Below are 14,429 nucleotides of genomic sequence, written 5' to 3'. Positions count from 1 at the left end.
ACTTGTATTGTTGTCCGCTTGATATATCGCTTTGCTGGTATTTCATCATTTGGATAAAAGCGTCTGCTAAATGAATAAATATAAATTTAATGTCTACAGAGGTGGTACTACAAATATTTTAACAGTATAGCTGGATGTATTATAATATTTAGCACGACTCACTTGATTTATACTTACAAAAACAATTAATTTCAGTTTTTAACTAAAAAACATTTCGCTGTGTGATTACTCTTTAAAACACTGCATGACAAACCAATTATGCAGAAAGTTCTGCGTAATTCAATCCATGGAATTCCTCTTAGGGACACTAAGACACTAAGGGACACTACATCAACCAGTACATAGACACACATACAACCCCAATTCTGAAAAAGTTGGGACAGTTTGGAAAATGCAAAAAAACAAACACAAAGAGTCATTTTAAATTAAATTCACCCTGTACTATAATTAAAACACATCATGAACACATTATGTGATGTTTTACTTTGTGAATTTAATTTATTTTTGAAAATCCACTCTCATTTCAAATCGGATGACTGCAACACAACAAAAAAGGTGGGACAGTCGATTGTTTACCACTGTGTAACGTCATCTTTTCTTTTAATAACACTTAATAAGTGTTTGGGCACTAAAGATATCAGTTGGTTAAGTTGGAATTTTCCCCCATTCATCCATTATGCATTTCTTCATCTGCGCCTTCATTGCCTTATTTTGCACTTCATAATGCACCACACATTCTCAATCGGAGACAGGTCAGGACTGCAGGCAGGCCATGCTACCACCCGCACTCTCTGCTTTTGCAACCATGTACAGTCAAACCTTGGATTGCGAGCATAATTCATTCCGGAAACGTGCTCGTAATCCAAAGCACTCGTATATCAAAGTGAATTTCCAGATAAGAAATAATGGAACCTCAGATGATTCGTTCCAAAACCCAAAAATAATCATATACATAATAATGATTAACACAAAATACCATTTTATATTTTTATTATTTAAATTTAATATAAAGTAATCAAATTTATTAATTATTGTGTAGGACGACTTTCACTGTTTCTAATGGAATCACTGCTATCTGTTGGCTCGCCGGAATCTTTTTCTTTTTGTACGACGTTAACAAGGAACCTATCCAGTGACACTTGCTTTTGCCTCCTTTTAAGGATTTCGCAGAAATGTGACATTGCATTGTCGTTAAACAGATTCATCGCTCGCACTGCTACAGTCTTACTCAGGTGGTGCTTTTCTACAAAATTATGCATTGTTTCCCACATTTTACACACCTCCCTAATCTCATTTGAAGTGAGGGATTTCTCCGTCTTTTTCTCCTCCTCCTCCTCCTCAGACGAGACCTCCTCCATAACCTCTTGCTGTTGCTCGTGATGCAGATCCATCAGTTCGTCAGTGGTCAGCTCCTGGCCATGTTCCTCCACCAGCTCTTGAATGTCGTCTTCATTCACCTCCAGTCCCATGGTCTTCCCCAAGGACACAATTTCATCGACAACTGACTACTCGCAACTCAGCTACTCGCATACCTCGTTTGTGCTTCTCGATGATTTCCTACTTCACTTCCACCGTAATCATCTCCTTTTTCTTATCGCCTTCCTTTTCAAATTTTTTCTTCATGGGGGCCACTGTCGCAGTACAGTTACTACACAGTTACAACACTATAGTAAACAGTATACGCTCACACGGATGTTGACTATACAAGTGAGGCACGCTGACTGAGACAGAGCATGTGAGAGAAGAACCATTGGCTCAGTAGTGATCATGTGACACTCGGCAGACAAAGCGGCATATACGTACTACAGGTACTCATATTGCAAGACCTCGCTCATATATCAAGTTAAAATTTAATAAAAATTTTTGCTCGTCTTGCAAAACACTCGCAAACCAAGTTACTCGCAATCCAAGGTTTGACTGTACTTGTAATCTGGACAGAATGTGGTTTGGCATTGTCCTGCTCTGGATGGCAGCATATGTTGTTCCAAAATGTGTACATATATTTCTGCATTAATGATGGATTCACAGATGTGCAAGTTACCCATGCCATGGGCACTGACACACCCCCATACCATGACAGCTGCTGGCTTTTGGACCTGATGCTGATAACAGCTTGGATGCTCCTTTTCCTCTTGGGCCCGGATAACACAACGGCTATTTTGTCCAAAAACTATCTGAAATGTTGACTCGACGGACCACAAAACACCGAGCCCAGAGAAGTGGGCGGCGCTTCTGGACAGTGTTTATGTATGACTTCTGCTTTGCATAGTAAAGCCTTAACTTGCGTCTGTGGATGCATCGGCGAATGGTGTTGACTGACAAAGGTTTACCAAAGTATTCCCGAGCCCATGATGGTTTATAAGACAGTGACACTCTGAGGGATTGGAGATCATGTGCATTCAGAAGTGGTTTTCAATCTTGCCCTTTACGCAACGAGATTTGACCGGATTCTTTTAATTATATTGTGCACTGTAGAAGGTGAAATGCCCAAAATCGCACGGATTTGGCTTTGGGGAATGTTGTTCTCAAAGTGTTGGATTATTCACTGACACATCAGTGGTTGGCAGATTGGCAAGCCTCGACCCACCCTTGCTCTTGAAGGACTAGGCCTTTTTTGGAGGCTCCTTATATACTATGATTAGACGATTCCCTCACCTGTTTCACATCACCTTCTTATTTCAACTTGGCACATCGTTATTAGTCCTAAATTTCAACTGTCCCCTTGTTTTGGAACATGTTACAGCCATCAATTTCAAAATAAACGTTTACCTTCAAAAGACTATGCCGCTGATTATGTAAAACATCAAATACCTTATCCTTATACATTTTGTTTAAATACAAGTCAAAGTACGTTTACAAATCACTCCTCTTTGTTTTTAATAGCATTTTCCATACTGTCCCAACATTTTCGGAATTGTGGTTGTGCATACACACTGGTGTTCTACAAGAGCAGAGGAGCACTGATTCCAGAAGCTGGTGATAACAGGAAAAATGTGAAACTCATTTGATTGCTTCATACACACATGAACAGTGACTAATCGCTAAATCACTAAGCTGATATGTGTGGAGAAGTATCCTCTTTAGTACTGTAAAACAATGTTTCTGCACTGTTGAAAAAAAAATTGTGAGGGAGTCTCATGTTTCTTCATGTGTACATGTATGTTTATAAGTACATATTTACCTCAGTCAGCGTTTTCTTCAGTTCTCCCTCACATCTCTCCAACTCGCGGCTTTTGCTGCTGTATGAATCCTTCAGGCTGAGCATAGCGTCCTCTCTCTCCTTCAGCTGTGCATTGAGCTCTTTAAGTTGACCCCTTAGTGCTACCATTTCTCCTGCTCTCTGGGTCACCTCATGCTGACTGTCCCTTAACTGCTGCTTCAACAGAGATATCTCTCCCACTTTCTGACAAACCTGCCCAACACAAAACAGCACAGTTACTGCCAATGACAATGAATAGTTATCACCAGAATTTTTGGCACCCTTTAAGAGAACAGGCAAAACTGACTCTAAAATTTAATTTACACACAGTGTAAAATTCCCACTCAAACAATTGGAGAAAAGATATGTAGGTAGGTTTTCTATAATAAAATTATTGTATCACCTTATAATATAATAGAAAATAATATGATTTTTTCTTAAAACATATATGTAGCAAAATTATTGACACTCTTAAAGATTATATAAAATAAACAAATTGTCTTCCTTGAAAATTTATCTTCCGAGGTCAGTGTTTCAGAATTGTACAGTGAACTTCACCAAGGGTGAAGGAACTAAAATTGGAATTGCAATTAATCCCATTTGAAAACTTGTCTGAAGAAGGGGAATCCATATGCACAAACGCGATATGAGAGGACATAAGAATAAAAGTGCCTGGAATGTTTTGCATGGAGGAGTGGCCCAAGATCCCTCTATAAATATTTTACAACCTTGTTAGATATTACAGGATAAGGCTCAATGCTGTCATTCTCTACAGAGAAGTCATTTTTGATTATAGGTATGCCATTTATAATGGCAATAGTGTTGTAGTTCACTGTACTATATACAGTGGTGCTTGATTGTTTGTGAACCCTTTAGAATGTTCTATATTTCTGGATAAATATGACCTAAAACAACATCAGATTTTCACAAAAGTCCTAGAAGATAAAGAGAACACAATTGAACAAACGAGACAAAAATATTATACTTGGAAAATGATCCAATATTACATATCTGTGAGTGGGAAAAGTATGTGAACCTCTAGGATTAGCAGTTAATTTGAAGTTGAAATTAGACTCGGGTGTTTTCAATCAGTGGGGTCACAATCAAGTGTGAGGGAGCACCCTGTTTTATTTAAAGAACAGGGATATATAATCAAGTCTGATCTTCACAACACATGTTTGTGGAAGTGTACCATGGCATAAACAAAGGAGATTTCTGAAGACCTAAGAAAAAGAGTTTTTGATGCTGGAAAAGGTTACAAAACCATCTCTAAAGAGTTTGGACCTTACTAAAAATATGTATACACCAGTGGTAGAGGTAATAACAAACTTAAAGGACTTGAATAGTTATCACACTGCCTATCCATGTCCTAAATTTTTCATTACATATAGCTGCTTACCTCCCACTTGGTTTCCTCCAGGCGGGGCAAGATTTCAGCCTGCTCCTTGCGGTAGTCCAGGCACTTTCTCTCCAGCTCTTCACGCTGAGCCAGCAGGGCATTGATTTCCTCCTGGAGCCGGCTCTTGTCCTGCTGCAGTCGGCTGATCTGGGCCTGCAGTGCCTGCTGGGAACGTTGTGCCCGCCGGGTCACCTGCTGCAACCTTCCAGCATAGTTCTGTCTCAGCTCCTCCATCTCTCGCTCCCACACCCGCTGTTTCTCTTCAAACACCTGCATGATTGCTGCTTCACTCTGGTCCAGGTTGCGACGCATGTGAAGAACCTTAGTGGAAATCCAGTAGTTGCGTGATCAAACAACATCCTATCAGTAACGTCGTGTAATTATTGGAATTTTATTTGATTGTCTAAATCCCACAGGACCTGGCTATTCAGGTCATGTATAATTGGGTTTGGACATCATTTCTAAAACATTTGTTGGGCTTGGGTTAGGCTCAAAACAGTTAATATATGTATTAAGGCTGGCTCAGAAGTGAACTTCAGAAGTGTTGATGAGAATGGCTCAGAACAACTTTTTGCAATGCTGCAGCCAAACGTGTTATCCAATGTATCTATCTCATTGCAGCAGTACAGACGAACCTCCCACCAATCCCCTTACCCTTGACACTACTAGCTAATTTCAATAGACACGGTAGGCCCATTGTGACATTTATGTTTTGGCATGTGAATATTTGAACTGTTCACTCCATCTCTGAGGTGCTTTTTCAACCTGGAAAGTCTAAACCAGACATTAGATTAATTAGACATTAGACTTAATCTGATCTTATGCTGTAATTTAGTTTGGAGATGATGGATACTTTTCAACAAATTCCAACTGATGTGAAGAAAATGTACAAATTGTGTTATACCTTCCTGAAATTTCAACTATGGCTGGGCGATATGACAATTTTAACGGGAACTGCTGGATTTTACATAATAAGTGTGCCACAAACAGTGGTTGTTTGCAAAATATGCAAAGGCAAGTTTGCTTAAATTTGTATAACCAGCAAGAAAGCATGCCAAATGTATGCCACAAAACACGGAGACTACTCATGAATGCTTTTGAAAAAGGCACTATTTATGAGAAACCAAGTAAGCACTGGAAAGACATCACTGATCCCATGGCAGTTTACCAGACCAAGGATATAATACTCATCAAAACGGTTGAAAATTAGGGTTTTAAGTGAATTCTAAAAATTGTCATGTTTTAGCAAGTTGCAAATAACACCACTATTCCTCAGCTGTACACAGAATGCTGAAAGAAGTGTAATAAAAACCAAAATAATGAAATATGAATGGCTTATTTTAAAATTTTAAAGTAGAAATGTATGTAATCAGCCAATACGATCACATGACAATCATTTGAGTCTTTATACTTGTTTTAATGTAATTCTTTACTATCAGGACTTGATGACCAAAAACAATTTGAAAAGATGGCATAATAATAATAATATCTTATCTGATATGTGTGTGTTCTCTCTGAGGTTTGGCATAGCTCTTTTAAAACCAGTTGTGTGTAATTTTAAGAATAAAAACAGAAGTTTGTGGAAATAATCTGTTGTATAGACAGCTTTATGCATAATATCACTTTTTCAACCATGTCAAATTACAGGGTGTCCAAATGTCTCCAAACATAGTGTAAAATTTGCACTTGTTAGCAAAATATCTTCCAAAATTCTTCATACTTATGTTATATATACAGTGGGGGAAATAAGTATTGAACATGTCCAAAAAAAAAATTCAGTAAATATATTTCCAATGAGGCTATTCACATGAAATTTTCACCAGACTTTGTTATTAACTGAAGAAATCCAAACATTAAAGTCCATAAATTAAGTTCTGTGTAATAAAGTGGAATGACACGTGAAAAAAGTATTGAACACGCTAACTGAAACGTATTTAATACTTAGTGGAGAAGCCTTTGTTTGTAATGACAGTTTCAAGATGCTTCCTGCATGAAGAAATGAATTGGCTGCAGTATTCAGGTGTGATTTTGGCCCATTCTTATAAACTTATTGTATTTAAATCTTGCTTAATTAGATTGAAGTCAGGTGATTGACTGGGCCATTCTAACACCTTGAATTTTTTTCTCTGAAACCAATTGAGAGTTTCCTTTGCTGTATGCTTTAATCGTTGTCCTGCTGGAAGGTCCACCCATGTCTCATCTTCATCATCCTGGTGGATGGCAGCAGATTCTTCTCAATAATCTACCAGTAAAGGGCTCCATTCATCATTCCTTCAATTATATGGAGTCTGCCAGTACCATGTGATGAAAAACAGCCCCACACCATGATGCTTCCACCTCCAAACTTCACTGTTGGTATAGTGTTTAGGGTTATAGGGTTAGGGTGATGTGCAGTGCCATTTCTTCTCCGAACATGGTGTGTAGTATGACAGCCAAAAAGTAAAATTTTGCTCTGGTCTGACCAGACTACACTCTCCCAATATTTCACAGGCTTGTCCAAATGAGTTGTAGCATTTAACTTTAAACAAGCTTCGACATGCCTTTTCTTTAGTAATGGAGTCTTGCGGGGTGAGTGTGAGCAGTGGTGTGCATTGCCTATTGTTTTCTCTTTGACGATAGTACCTGCTGCCTCCAAGTGTTTCTGGAGCTCTTTCTGAATGGTCCTTGGCTCTTGAGCTCCTCTTCTGACTATTCTTCTGACTCCCTGGTCAGAAATCTAGCTCCTGTGCGTGGCCGGTTGATGACGGAGTGATGCTGCTTCCACTTGCAGATAATGGCACCAATGGTGCTTACTGGAAGATTCAGAAGTTTTGAAATACGTCTGTATCCAATTCCATCAATATGTTTCACAACAATAAGGTTGTGATGGTCTTGGGAGAGCTCTTTGAAATGTTTCTTGTGTGACACCTCGGTAAGGAAAAGCCTTTTTATAGACCATCAATTGAATAACCGAGCTGATATTAATTTGCACAGATAAGGGGTATAATTACTTATGGATTTCAGCTGGTTCCTTGCATTGGAGAACTGCATTTTCTTAGCATGTTCGATACTTTTTAGATGTGTCATTCCACTTTATTACACATAACTTTATTTATGGACTTTAATGTTGTGAATTCTTTATACTTGTGGATTTCTTGAGTTAACACTGGTGTCTATTGAAAATTTCATGTGAATCGCCTCATTTGAAATATATTTACTGAAAAAAACGTTGACGCATTTAATACTTATTTCCCCCACTGCATATATATAATATTCTCATGGATGAATCTGGAAGCTATCACAAGGTTGTGATGGACACCAGATGTTTTAACACAAGCTCATTATGAATGGGAAAGACGACTCCGTTTGTGTTTCTAATGAAAGGGCATTCATGTACGTGATGTTTTATTAAAATAACGTTACATTTTGCTAAAAAAAGTGTTCATTTCCCCCATCTATGGAGACTTTTGGAACAGTATTGTAGTATTGGAAAAGACCAACTGTAACCCCCAAAGTCTACTCCAGGTCATTTCACTCACCTCTTGTTCTTTTTCCCACAATCGGTCCTCCAAGTCCTGTATTATATCATCCGAGGAGGGTGACGGGTGAATAGCAGTTGGCATATCAGCCAGGTGACATAGTCTGTGATAGGATGAAGAGCTCTTCCCCGAGGATGAACGGCCACTGTCTGAAGCACTCAGGCCATTCTGGTAGTTGGGCTTGTCCAGTTTGTCCGTGCCCAATCGGTTGATATGGCTGGTGGAGGCACTGAAGGGTCCGAGGGCCGGAGCTGGAGCATAGCTGGAACCAGGGCCTGTATACGTGGGCAGGCTGGTGAAGGAGTTCCTTCCCGAGTCAGACATGACACCCTGGCCTCCATCCTCTCTGCCCTGCTCCCTCTCTGGACTGTCTCGCTCACTAAGTGGCTGGGGGTCATCAGATCCTCCTGTGCCTCTGGCACACTGACCTCCAGCCCCACCTCCACCTCCAGCATGTGCCACTAGGTTTTGCATGGAGTGAAAGCTCTTTGGCACTACAGGTTTGAAGGCAGAGGGCCGCACCAATCCGGCATTGTTCTGAGAGTGTGTGTAAAGAGGGTGGTACAGGTTAATACACAATACAAGAAATTAACTCAGCAACAGTAAAGTAAATATTTTTGCCTGAAAATAGTAAATATTATAAGATGGCTGTTCAGTCCAGTTCGGTTTAAAAAGGTTTGCAATAGTGAAACAACTATTGGCAGAAAGTGATAGATCACTAAGCCTGCCTAGCCTTGTTTCTTCTTGTTTTCTCATGAAAACATCTATAACAACCAAAAATATCTCCATAGTTATAGTGGTCCATTTGTTTTGAAAATGACATTCCTCAGCTCACAAGTACCTGTTCTGACTTTCCAGACATGGGCAGAATCTTGGGTGGCGCTCGGCCATTTGCCTTTGTAGCATTCCCCTCTCTGATTTTCACGGTAGCCATGTTGTCACCACTCTTTTCAGCAGTGTGTACAACCACATTCCTACGGGCATCTACACTCATGTCCCCTAACGGCCGCGGTGCCACCCTGCGGCCAGTAATGTTGCTCTCCAGCCGTTCACAGATGGAGGGCACCCTCTCCAGGTTGGAGGAGGCAGTGGTGGACTCACAGCCAGCAAGCTGGGGTCGGTCTGTGGTTGTGCTGCTACCCCCCCTTTCATCGCTGGAGCCTGTGCATTCAGAAATGGAAGGTGGAGGGTTGAGACGCTCAGCACTGAAACTGCGATCCGATGGGCCTCTACGTGATAGGGGTGGCCCACGAGGGAGGGTGGTACGTGTGCCAACACTCTTCATGGCGAATTCTTGCTCGCCAGCCACCCCACTGCCAACGCTGCCCATGGTGGTTAACGTCTGCCTCTCACTCAGCACCACAACCCCTTACATGGGCCATTGCAGTGAAGGATGTACCATCAGCTTGCAGGCACATTCACTGGACACAGTGTGTGAGAGAGAGAGAGAGAGAGAGAGAGAGAGAGAGAGAGAGAGAGAGAGAGAGATTAGAAAATGCATTTAGCTCCCTGCAGGGTAGGATCTGTATTGATGAATGGCAGTTCCTGGCAGATTAGACAGATGTAAATATATTGTATGTACATGCTCCAACTGATTAAGATGTGATAGACATGACTGTGATAGACATCACCCCCCCACCCCCCATACCTTCCTGAATCTTCACATTACCTCATCTCTCACCTCACCTCTAATCTCAAAAGCACACACACACACACACACACACACACACACCAGTATGCATACAGGCTCTGAGATACAGACTCTTCAGTATCACAAAATCAAAGTTCACCCAGTTTTTAGGATTGCTGAGTAGCACTAATCTACCCAGGCCTGTAAGGAACTTCAGTTTTGTGAAAGTTATTGAGGCCTTAAACTTTAGTTTCACTGCTTTTCCTCCTGACAAGCTATATTCTTCATTGTCCTTCTGCAGAAATCAGCCTAACACTGATGATTTTTGACTGTTTTGACATGTACGAAGTATGAAGAATTGCCTATAACATCTACAGTATCATATAAATACAGTCAATAGAAGCCATGTGTTTGCACAATGTTCTTAAAAACATTTCACTCATATCTGTTATTACCTCCCAGAGTTATCTAACATCTGAATCAACATCGCCACCTCCTGAGACACCACATCCTTCTGAAAATCAAGAAAAGGTGTCTACTTATTATAGCTCTCATATTTGCCTCTCTCTCATTTGTGCTTCCATCACTATCCGTGCATTATGAAACGCGCCATACACACATGATTTTCTACATCCTCTACCAATGAGGCCTCCATGTCCGATCTAGTGATACTGTGATATCACTTTGTTGCCATCACACACAGATACACAGCAGTGCTCACAATGGTGAGCTCAAAACACTTACAGGAGCATCACGAGCGATAACCTGGCTCTTTACACTCTCTGTTTCTTTATTCTCTTCGCCGCTTGCATGTGCATTACATAATGCGCGTCGGGATCCGTCCTCAGTAGGATTATATGAGAGAGAAAGGGCGCATCGTTGGCTCTTTCTCCTCGGAGCGTTTCTGTGCCATTCCCGCGCTCCTTAGCCTGCTTCACTGTCACTCCAATGAGTCTCAGCGACTGTAAAGGCTCCACTTCTTCTTGCCCGCGTGTCCCTGTAACAATAGCGACTAAAATCGCAACGGTTCGTCTACACGCGATGCCGTTCCGGACATTAAAATACGGATGCGCGAAGAGAGCGATAGGCTATGCGTGACACGTAGGTACGTAGCTGTGATTCTCCGTGTGAGGTTTACCGGTTCTGTCTCTGCTCGTGTGCCGCCGTACTTACTGTTCAGAGCGAATTATTCATGGACATCGGAGACTCACAAAGATGAAAAAATATCTTATTATCGCCTTTGGCTTTGAATCGGATGATGGAAGCGGCGGACGCGCGTATCAGCTGGGCCACACGCCCACCTCGACCCCGCCCCTCTAGTCGCACGCTGGAAACGCCCCTTGGAGGCCGTGATAGGCGACGCGCTTGTGAGTAGTAGCTCACCCGCGGCCAGGTGGCTACCATCCAGCTGGCGCTCTTCTTAAGGCACGATCGATGGCGAGATCTAGCCTACCTTCTGGTGATTAACTGTTGAGTTTAGAGAGAAGTAAAAAATTGACGACGAACAGTGGGGTCCGAGACACTCGACACCTGTTATGATAAAGTTATAACAGACCTCCTGGTTTTGACGAGAAATAGGTCTATGCACAAGGTATTGAGAATAAAAGATGAACTCCAGCGTGATCTGAAACTCCGTCAAGCCTAGTCAAATATTTTTGCAAACCAGAAGCAATATTTAAATAAAAATGTTTTAGAATTTCAGGGAGGAGACTGCCATATGGATATGAAATCTTTACCACGGTTTACATGCTTTGACTTATATTATCAATGATTTTCAACTATAAAAAGCCTTATTTGTGCATTTCTACACATCTAGTATGGACTGATGCATACATACAGACAATGTCACTTAACAGGTATCAGACTCCATTCACAAATTCACTGGTGACATCAACACGTAGCAGTTACCATGGAAACGGGCTCCATCAAATTCAGGGCGTACAATGTCATGTGACACAAAGGAGCTATAACGGCACCAGGGTGTGCTGTTGAGGCAGTAAAGTAACCTGATAGTGAAATATTTCTAGTTGTATCATGGTAGATTTCTACTTAGATATTACCAAGATATGAAATGCAATATTTGTTCATTGTGGTCTATAGCTACTGATTGAGAAGGCTTAATTGTAAATCAAACAACCTTTGATACTCACATAAATCTAGAACCAGCTCCACTGAAGTTAATTTTAATGTACCAGAGATGTTTCCAAAGGTCAGTTTCAGAAGGGTCTGTTTTAATTACTATTCCTTATCTAGGCATGAAAAGTGATCTGCATATCCATTGCTGCCCCGACTAGGAAAAAGCAACTACTTAAGAAAGAAGTTTTAATACAATAATAATTATCGTTTCATTTTGCTGAAATACATGTTTACATACATCGTTTCCTAACATGCTATGAACTGTGGTGTCATGGAAAATATTTTGAGTAATTGCACTTCATTACTATACTTAGCCTAAGTACTTATTTTGGTGTATTTATACTTTACTTTAATATAATTTAAATTGAAAGAATGTACTCTTACTTAATTACATTTCCAAGAACAGAACATACTTTTTATTCCTTGCATTTTTATTTACACCTTCGAAGTACTCAATTCACAAAGGTCTCTTCTTCTCTCATACAGCCAATTGCTATATATCAAATGAATCCCTTTTTAATTGAATAGATTTTGATACATTATCTATACTTTGGCCAAAATGGCATAATATCACTACTCATCTAAAACAGTCAATTATGCTTTAAGAAATTTGAATACGGGATTACAACATGAACAAACTTCATGAAAATCTTAACTAAACAGAAAAATTGTAAGTGTATAGACACATGCTTACTGTATAAACCTTTGACCTCTGAGTGTTCAGTGTCATGTGATTAAGCAACGGACATTTAGTAGAACTAGGGAAGGATGAGATGAGAGAGCAGTACCTACTAAAACACAATCTCACTGTCCATATTAAAAGTAGTTCTGTTCTATTAGTCACCAATATACTGTATGATAAATTACAAATATTGCATTGTGGTGGTCGGTATTAATTATGAAGTCTAAATTGTATACTGTAAACCGATCAGCTCCAGTAGGGGAGCACGGGAACTACATGGGGCAAAATGTAACAAGGACTTTTTATGTTTTTACACAAGAGGAGTGGGCACATAAACTGTGCAATAAAGTGTATATATTTGTAAGTAAAAGTAGAACTGTGTTGACTGGTTCGTTATATTGTTAAAAACACTGGTCAGGAAATTTTACATTGCTGCCAGTGTAGAGCTAATTTACTTCCCAAAGATTTAAAAAGGAAAGGAGAAAACATCTAAAGACATGCTTTTTATTTGCTGCCCTACATTGTTATAAAAAATCATGCCAGTGTTTGACATAAAAGTCTTATTTCAGTATTATATATAATTTGGCATGGATAGTAGCTATAGTAGCTATCAATTGATCATTCTATTTTAAATCTTTGCCAACATATTGGAAATAAATTACCTGTGCACTGGCAGAAATGTAAAATTGCCTGACCGGTGTTTTTCACAATACAACAAATAGGTCAACACAGTTCTACTTTTAGTGTTTATACACCTTATTGCACAGTTTATGTGCCCACCCTTCTTGGGTAAAAACATATAAAGTCCATATTACAACCATGTTCGGTTGTTCCCGCGCTCCCCTATACTGGAGCCGATCAGTTTACAACGTACAATTAAAACTTCACAATTAGTACAAACCACCACAGTGTAATATTTGGAATTTTTCATACAGTATATTGGTGACTAATATAACAGAACTATCATTATATCATTATGGGCAGTGAGATTGTGTTTTTACTAGTAGGTACTGCTCTCTCATCTTTGGCTTAACTCCACAGCACACCCCAGTGCTACTTACTTTATCACATGACTCTGAACACTCTGAGATCAAAGGTTTATTACCACGTGTCTATACACTCACAAGTATTGTATTTAGGATTTTCATGAAGGGTTTTTTTTTTTATGTTGAAAGCCCATATTCAAATTTGTTTAAACATAACTGAGTGTTTTAACTGAGCAGTGATATTGACATTTTGGCCAAAGTATAGATAATGTATCGATATCTACTCAATTAAAAGTGGAAGTATCCAAAAATTTACTTAAGTCAAAGTTTAAAAAAAAATCTACTTTTATATGTACTCAAGTATTAAAAAATGAAAAAGCAAAAGTTTTAACCGATAAAAAAAAGTGAATGCCATATTTTCATGTGAAAAGTAGCTTTTATTACTATTCTAAAACAGAATTTTATTTTAAAGCACCGTCACTATTTTGCCTGGGATATGCGTTGTTTCTAAATTGATTAACTTGACTGTATGTTACACTGAAATGAATGGATGCTGAAATGAGCCCATCGCGTTCATAGGCATAATGTTTTTTTTTTTATTATTACAAAATGTATTTACATTTACAATACGTATATAAAACACAGAATTATATTTCCTCAATTTTGTTGGCACTAATTGATCAGACTTTTCTTGAAAGTTTATAAAGCTAATTCCACCCATGAGCAAAATATTTTCATGTGGCAGAGATGTATATATTTATTGTATAAAACACGATTATTCTAACTTAACTATTTGTTACATTACTTAGAGAAAACCAAAATGTGTTAGTTTGTGCCCCACTCTCACCTACTCACAGATCATAGTATAGTAGTGATAGT

At 39.4% G+C, this 14,429-nt stretch overlaps 1 protein-coding gene across 1 annotated transcript in view; it reads right to left on the bottom strand.

Annotated features, from left to right (window-relative positions):
• The window catches only part of lzts3b (leucine zipper, putative tumor suppressor family member 3b), a 12,554-nt gene extending 3,023 nt beyond the window's left edge, over positions 1-9,531 (bottom strand). The window contains exons 1-4 of the mRNA XM_017467252.3: positions 8,958-9,531; positions 8,117-8,653; positions 4,599-4,919; positions 3,182-3,412 (exon numbers count right to left, since the gene is read on the bottom strand). Of these exons, the coding sequence (XP_017322741.1) occupies positions 3,182-3,412; positions 4,599-4,919; positions 8,117-8,653; positions 8,958-9,446 (1,578 nt within the window). The 5' untranslated portion in view covers positions 9,447-9,531. The remainder of the gene's footprint in view (positions 1-3,181; positions 3,413-4,598; positions 4,920-8,116; positions 8,654-8,957) is intronic.
• Positions 9,532-14,429: the final 4,898 nt, after the last annotated feature.

This window comes from Ictalurus punctatus, chromosome 5 (assembly GCF_001660625.3).
Source record: "Ictalurus punctatus breed USDA103 chromosome 5, Coco_2.0, whole genome shotgun sequence".
In the NCBI taxonomy this organism is placed as follows: domain Eukaryota; kingdom Metazoa; phylum Chordata; class Actinopteri; order Siluriformes; family Ictaluridae; genus Ictalurus; species Ictalurus punctatus.
The sequence above is the reverse complement of the archived record's forward strand: the minus strand, read 5'-3'. Positions and strand labels throughout refer to the sequence as shown.